The 8,018-nt window shown below is 41.4% G+C and overlaps 1 protein-coding gene across 1 annotated transcript; it reads right to left on the bottom strand.

Moving 5' to 3' along the window:
* Window positions 1–6,273: 6,273 nt before the first annotated feature.
* On the bottom strand, window positions 6,274–8,018 carry LOC309852424 (uncharacterized protein). Its single transcript, XM_082709063.1, has 2 exons — window positions 7,660–8,018; window positions 6,274–7,619 (listed from the first exon to the last, which is right to left on the bottom strand). Exon 2 carries the CDS (start codon window positions 7,447–7,449, stop codon window positions 6,982–6,984), a length of 468 nt encoding a protein of 155 aa, XP_082565189.1. The 5' UTR covers window positions 7,450–7,619; window positions 7,660–8,018; the 3' UTR covers window positions 6,274–6,981.

Genomic DNA, 8,018 nt, shown 5'->3' with positions numbered 1-8,018 from the left:
GTGGCTTGTGGGAAAAGTAGCCCGAATCCCAGAAGCCTTTCTAGAGCGCTAGTTGGCCGACATCCTTCCGCGGTCACCCGAGAGTTGTCGCTCTGAGGAGTCCGCCACGCGAGGGGTGGTAACGGTGGAGGGGAAACAGAAGAGGGCGCGGTGCGCGCGTCCTGGTGGTCCGGATCAGGCTAGAAGGCAGGGAAGGGCCGTCCCGAACTGGCGGCTGTCCAAAGCCTCAGGCCTGTGGGTGCCAGACGCAAGGTAGGGTCACTGGTGCGGCCCCAGGGCCATGGCGAGGGTTCTGGTGCTGTGTTTCCTAAGGTAGCTAGCTGCAGCCTGGTGATAACATACGGGAGAGTAACTTTTGGTACTGCCGGGAATGGGCTGGTTTTCTCAATACACTGTGTTAGCTACATTTAGTAATGGTAAGTGGGAGTGAAGTAAGATTAACTTAATACTTTACACTAGGATATATTCGACGTTGACTGAATAATTAAATGTGAAAGTGATCTGGTGATAATACTGTATAGGTTTCGTAATAATGGTTTAGGAATAGCGTTCTCAAGAATAACCAAAGAGGGAAGTGTTATAAAGATTTGCATGGATGATTGTCAGACCCCCGACTTAGTAGTTCAGTAGTGTTAGGTATTCTCGTCTTTTGCCTCCCCATACAGGCTTTAGTATCAGTCTGTCGATATCCACAAAATAACTAACAAGGATTTTGTTTACTATTTTTATGATGAAAGGGTTTTGAATTTTGCTACATAATTTTCTGATCTATTAAGATTGTGGATTTTTTTCTTTTTTCAGCTCTAACCCTGTTTTTATACAAGAATCCTGTTGATGTAGAAGAGATGTAGGAGTGGTGAAGAATTTTAGGTCTTAGTCTCTGTTTGCCTTCGACCCTGAGCTGTGACCTGCACAAGTTCTTCTCAGGTCCTTCCCTCCCTCACCACCCTCGTTAGGTGACACAGGAGGGCTGGAGGGGGATGGGAATTTCCCTTCCTCAACATTGGTTAGTCTCTGGTAAATTAGTTTCCCTTGAGGACAGGTGGATAACAGACTAAAATATTTCAGAACGGTTATTTTCCCTCTGTGTCACATAAATAAATAAAATCCCCTAAAAGCTTGAGGGGAATTTCTTCTGATCTTCATTCTGAGAAAGTTTGACCTTAGAGGTCAAACTCAAGAAAGTGGGGCCATATAGGAGTTTTTAACTGTCAAGCTGGTCCGCACTCAGTTTCTAGCAGTTCATCAGTTCCTACCAGTCCCTGACTATAGTAGCTTTTCCTTCAGGTTCTCTGTGATTTTCTTTGCCTATCTCTCCATTCTCAGACCATTTGTTTACCCTGTGACCTCAATTCTCTGGGGGAAATAAGAATTATTTTCAGTTAGCTTACCCTTTTCCTTGCTGTGAGGACAGTAGTGATCACTTACAAGCTCTTTCCATTTTGGAGCAAAAAAGCACAAGGCCTCCTGATTTTTTAATAGTAACTTCTTTGATATATAACATACATACCTAAAAGCACAGATAGCCTAAGTACTGCTGGATGGATTTTCAGAAACTGAACACATTTATTTAACTGCTATCCAAGTCAAGGAGCAGGACATTACCAGCATCTCAAAATATGTCTTCATGTTCTCTTCTGTTTTCTTTCTCATTCACCAAGAATGATCACTGCCCAAATCTCTTAACAACAAAGATTGGTTTGGCAATGTTTAAATTTTATATCAGTGGAATTACACAGTATATTCTCTTGCGTCTGAATTCTCTTGACCAACATTGTTTGTGTGATTCACTGATTGCATGTTGTTTTATGTAGTTCTGGGTTATTTATTGATGTAGGAAATGTTGGAGTTTGGAGCTGATGGCCAAGAAAGAATTCTTGAGATATCTTCAGTGTAAAAAGATGGTTTTATTAAAGCATGGGGACCCATGGGCAGAAAAAGCTGCACTGGGGTTATGAGGAGTGAATGATTATATGTTTTAAGTTGGGAGGGAGTTAGGGATAGCATACGTCTCTAAGGAATTTTGGAAGCAAGGTTTCCAGAATTTTTTTTTGAAGATTTTATTTATTTATATGACACACAGATCACAACTAGGCAGAGAGGCAGACAGAGAGAGAGGGAAGCAGAGAGCCCGATGTAGGGCTTGATCCCAGGACCCTGAGATCATGACCTGAGCCGAAGGCAGAGGCTTAACCCACTGAGCCACCCAGGTGCCCCAAGGTTTCCAGAATCTTGAGGAGGCTGGCTATTGTTAGGAAAAAGTCATTTATTATTAACTAATAAAATCTTAGTCATAAGACTCTTAAGATGTATATCAGTGGGCCATATGCTATGATGATGATTTCCAGCATATATCTTGGGGGGGGCGGGTAAGAGGTAAAAGAAGTTACCAAGGGAATTTTTATATGTTAAATAAGACTTACAGGATTCTGGGGCGTTGGACTAAGATTGCCTTTTGCCCTTAGCAAAGTGTCAACATCGAGGCAGCTGAGCTCTTAGAGGAAGATCACTCAACCTGTTTCAAGGTCTTGTCAATGGACTGTAGGCAGTAAGAAATTTAACTTTTTCTTTTGCCTTTGCTTCCCACGTCATTTATTACTCATTTTTGTGTGAAAATGCTACATTTATTTTTCCTTGTATAAATATGCCACACTTACTTTTGCATTTCCGTCAGATGAACAGAGAGAGAGTGAGAGAGAACACAAGTTAGGAATGAAAATTGGGTCGCTCTGAATCCTGAAGACATTAAAAAGATAATGAAAGGATTTCATACAGAGTTTATACCAATACATTTGAAAACTTATATGAAACAGACAAATTCCTAGTAATACACAGTAAATCAGCTTTGCTGGGGGAGAACAGGCAATGTGAAGCGTCATACACCTAGTAATGAAATTGAATCCATTCCTATAAGCCTTTACGATAGTTCAATCTCATGTGACTTCATTCTACCAATGATTTAAGGAGAAAACCCCACTCATACAGTCTCAAGAGAATTGATAAATGTTGGAACACACTCCAATTTATTTTATGAAGTGAAGCAAATATGGATACTGAAACTTTATAAGGACATGCAGGAGAAAGGAAATTTATAGGTCTCTCTCTGATGAGAACAAATATACAAAACTATAATAATAAATTAAATCTTGCAGTATATGAAAAGGATAATATGACTTAATTTGAAATATTGTCAGAATGCAAGTAGGTTTAACATTTGAAAATCTGTAATTTACATTACTATAATGAAGTAGAATCATCATATATTCTCACATGAATAGATGAAGAAAAGACATTTCGTAGAATTTATCTTTCAGCAAAGACAAAAAATGGGAACTTCCCTCAGTCACATAAAGGTATGTATAAAGTTCCTAGAGAAAACAGCCTTCTTAATGGTGAAACCTTTCCGTTGGTATCTAAGAATGAGACAAAGATATTTTTCTTAATAGAATTTTTTTAAAAAAAATTGACACACAGAGGTCACAAGTACGCAGAGAAGCAGGCAGAGAGAGAGGAGGGGGAAGCAGGCTACCCGATGAGCAGAGAGCCTGATGTGGGGCTCCATCCCAGGACCCTGAGATCATGACCTGAGCTGAAGGCAGAGGCTTTAACCCATTGAGCCACCCAGGAGTCCGAGACAAAGATACTTGTTATCAAAATTTGTTATTTTAATTGAGATTCTTACTAATTCAGTAGGGCAAGAAAAAAAGGTGCAGTGATTTGAAAGAAGAAAGTGTCATTATTTACAGATACGATTGTGTTCATAGAAAATCCTAAAGAATATATAACTTATCAATTCTTTTTTCCTCCATCTTTTTTCATTATTTCCCCCAGAAGCCTTTTAAGATATTTTGCCCCTGATCATTAGCCCTATCCCTAGGAAATATAACAGATACGTATCTTTGTATGTATTATGCTGCTTTGAAGGGCCACAAATGAGAAGCCATCTTAAGATTTTTTTTTAATCCTCCAAGAACCAATTTTTGCCCCGTTAGGAGTATTGTCACACTGTTGGGAATGCATGAAATAATAATTATCAGACAAGACTGACTGATAGCCTTCTACAATTAAATAATCAACTTTTCACCTGAGGGCAGGTCCTAGGCAGTGCCATATAAGTCAGCTAAAAATCAGGAGTTATAACCAGTTTCAAGAACTACGGGCTGTCCTTTAGCAGGACTGCAATAGCAGGAAAATAGGGGGGAGGAAAAGGGAAAGAACTCTTCAAAGGAGAAAGAGCAGGGCCAAATTCTTTGTAGAAACTGTCCAAATCTCTGAATGACTCCTGAACTATGTATGTGTGGGGCTGACTTTTTATAGCTCAGCTAATACTAAAAGAGAATTCAGATTCTTATGCTAAGGAGAGAGTTTGAGTTCAAGTCCCACAAAGTTGTACAAGCAAATAAAAGAATTCAACATCCTTCAGATGATTATAGCAAAATCCAGAGTCTTTAAAACGTCATTTACAATGTCAAGGATATAATGCAAAATTGTGACATAAAATTTAAGTCTGGACAACATCATAAAATAAGATGTTGCCCATACTTAAAGGAAAAGGAAATTGTTGGAGACCAACCCCAAAAGGCCCAGTTGGTAGAATTAGCAGATTCATGCTAAATTACAGAGTGTTTAAAGGCTTTTTAAAACACCCATTGTATTTATGCTCAAGGATGTAAAATATGCTTATAATGAATGAACAGATATGGTAGAAAGAGAATGTATTAAAAAGAACCTAATAAATCTCTAGAGCAAAAAATAGCATATTTGAAAATATATCATTGAATGGGCTTGCCAGCAGATAGGCTTTGCCAGGAAAAGACAAAAGAAAGTCAGTGAACTTATGGATCAATATAAATTGTCTAAACTGAAGAACAGAGAAAAAAGATTTTTTAAAAGAGAATACTTCCTCAGTTACCTGTAGGATAATGTAAAAAATTTTTGAAGTAATAATAGGTGAGTTTTTAGAGATCTGTATGAAAATTATTAAGAGGTGAGAACACAAATTTTATAGATTCAAGAATCCCCAAGAAACCCAAGTGGGAAAAAAAATGCCTAGGTTTATCATAGTCAAACTACTGAAAACTAAGGACAAATATAGGTGAAAGGGTAATCATTGGGGGAAAAGTGTATTCCCCCTTTTTGTGAATGTGAGAAAATAGAAGCAAAGAAAAGCACACAAAGCGTAGGTGGTTATAAGTTAGGATCCAACCTGAAAAGATACCACATTTTCCCCTATTACTCAGATCTTTCCAGCATAGACCTTAGGACTTTGAGGGGGGATTTCAGATGTTTGAAAGGTGTTGACTCCTCACTGATGTACTGAGGTGTTAAGTTCTTACTCCTGTGATTGTGATTTCATCCACTGAGAGATATCCTTTTGTTCCTCCCGGTCCCTCATAGTTTCTCATGGCTCATTCCTTAGCTCTGAAGAGATTGTCTGACTTAGAAAGGTCTGCTTATGAGTAAAAAAAAAATAGTATATGGTATAGGTATTCTAGAAGTCCAGTCCAGTTCCTCAGCAGGGAAGCCCTGATTGGAAGGGCAAACAATGTGATGGTTTGAAGGACGGAGAAGACAAAATCTAACTGCTCCCCTATCAACAAGGAGTAGAAATTAAATAACTAGAACTGTATATGAAAGGAGGCAATGATTTCAGAGGGCAAATTCTAAATTACTTGCTGGAAGATAACCTTACACAGAGAGACCAGTTGCTATATTTCTCTAACAGCACATCTCTAGAAATTCTTCTGATTGAGACCTGAAACCATAAAACTCCCAAAATAAAACATAGGCGGTAATCTCTTAGACATCAACGTTAGCAACATATTTAGGGATATGTCCTCAGGCAAGGGAAATGAAAGCAAAATAAACTACTATTAAGACTACACCAAAATAAAAAGCTTTGCACAGCAAAAGAACCATCAACAAAACAAAAAGGCAACCCAGTGATTGGGAGAAGATATTTGCAAGTGATATATCTGATAAAGGGTTAATATCTAGAATATATAATGAAGTTATATAGTTCACCAAAAAACAATCTGATTAAAGAATAGGCAGAGGACCTGAATAGACATTTTTTTCCAAAGAAGACAAATAGATGGCTAATAGACACAAGATGTTCAACAGCAGTAATCATCAGGGGAATGTGACTGAAAACTACAATGAGGTGTCACCTCATACTAGTCAGAATGTATCAAGAAGACAAGAAATAACAAGTGTTGGGGAGGATGTCAAGAAAAAGGAACCCTTATTGGTGGGAATGTAAATTGGTACAGAATTTCCTAAAAAAATTAAAAATACCAATACCACATTACCCGGTAATTCCATTACTGGGTATTTATGCAAAGAATTTGAAAACACTAATTCAAAAAGATGTATGTACCCCTATGTTTATTGCAGCATGCTTTACAGGAGCCAAGATATGGAAGCAGCCCAAGTATTCACTGATGGATGAATGGCTGAAGAAGAGGTGGTATGGATATGTATACAATGGAATATTACTCAGCCATACAAAAGAAAGAGATCTTGTCATTTGCAACAACATGAATGGATCTAGAGGGTATAATATTAAGGGAAATAAGTCAGAGAAAGACAGATACCATGTGATTTCACTTACATGTAGAATCTAAAAAAAAACAACCAACCAACCAACCAGATTTTTAAACACAGAGAACAGACTGGTGGCTGCCAGAAGGGGGTTGGGGGGGGTGAGATAGAATGTAAAATGAACAAGGCACACAGATAAGAAGTGCAGCTTAGGGAATAGTCAGTAATATTGTAACAATGTGTGGTGACAGATGGTGACTGCACTTGTGGTAAGCACAGAGTGATGTATAGAATTGTCGAATCAATATGTTGTATACCTGAAACTAATATTGTTAGGGTCCGTGATCAAAGGAACGAGACTGATACAAAGCGAAGGTCAAACAAAACTTTATTTCGCGCCAAGCATCAAGAATCAAACTGACCGGTCAGGGCTATCTCTTACGAAAAGGCGAGGACGATGATCCCGACAAGGTCACTCCCAAGAAGGCCGCTCCGGATGAGGCTGCTCTGCAGATGAGGCCGCTCCATGATCGGAGCCGCTCCCAAGAAAAGGTCACTCCCAAGATGAAGCCGCTGCTCCATGAGGTTGCTCCCCAGACAAGGCCGCTCCCAAGAAGAGGCCATTCTGGACAAGACCGCTTCCCGGACGAGGCTGCTCCCGACGACAAAGAGGCAATGATGACAGCGACGATGACAAGGGAGGACAACCCGGATGACACAGACTCTGTTCCCCACGATGCTACTCTGACAAGATTGCCACCCAGAGGAAGCCACCGCTGCGGACAAGGCCGCTCGTGGCTCGGGGTGGCAAGGCATTTTGCGGCAAGGCTGCTGGTGGCTAGGGGCTGTTGGCATCTCTGGGCCACTGGCGTCTCGGGACTGCTGGCATCCAGGGGCTGCAGGCATCAGGACCGCTGACCGCTGGGCCGCTGGACCACTGGAGTCTCAGGGCCGCAGGCATCGAGGGACCGCTGACAGCTGGACTGCTGGTGTCTGGGCAGCTCGGGGCTGCTGGAAGCTGCAGGTGGCGGCTGGGGGCCCCGGAGGCAGGACCGCAGGAGGCGGGACGCAGGCGGCTGGAAGCTGCAGGCAACTGGAGGCTGCAGGCGCAGGGACCACCAGTGGTGGGACCGCTTGCAGCGGTTATTGCTCTTACAAGAGCTGTTATAGCTCCTCCACTCCACCGACTCTTTGCTCCCGTCGACTCTTCTGCTCCCGCCGACTCTTTTGCTCCCGCGCAGCTCTCCTCCTGCTCCCACGCAGCTCTCTCTCCCCCTGCTAGCCTCGCAGCAACCTTTATGCGGTTGGTTGAGTCCCACCCCTATACAGGTGGCCAATCAGATCTCAATCCACCCTAGTGGATATACACATGCTGCACCGATTGAACATCTCCACCTGGCCTGCCCCACCCCTACATCGGGGTTCACAAGCAAGTTCCTCTGGGAGGGGCAAGCCCTTACAATATAATGTGTGGT

This window comes from Mustela nivalis (assembly GCF_964662115.1).
Source record: "Mustela nivalis genome assembly, chromosome: 18".
In the NCBI taxonomy this organism is placed as follows: domain Eukaryota; kingdom Metazoa; phylum Chordata; class Mammalia; order Carnivora; family Mustelidae; genus Mustela; species Mustela nivalis.
This window is presented reverse-complemented; position numbering and strand designations above follow the sequence as displayed.

Excerpts from the sequence above, each read along its gene's own strand:
- LOC309852424 (XM_082709063.1), bottom strand. The coding sequence starts at position 7,449 with ATGCCTGCAGCCCCTGGATGCCAGCAGTCCCGAGACGCCAGTGGCCCA.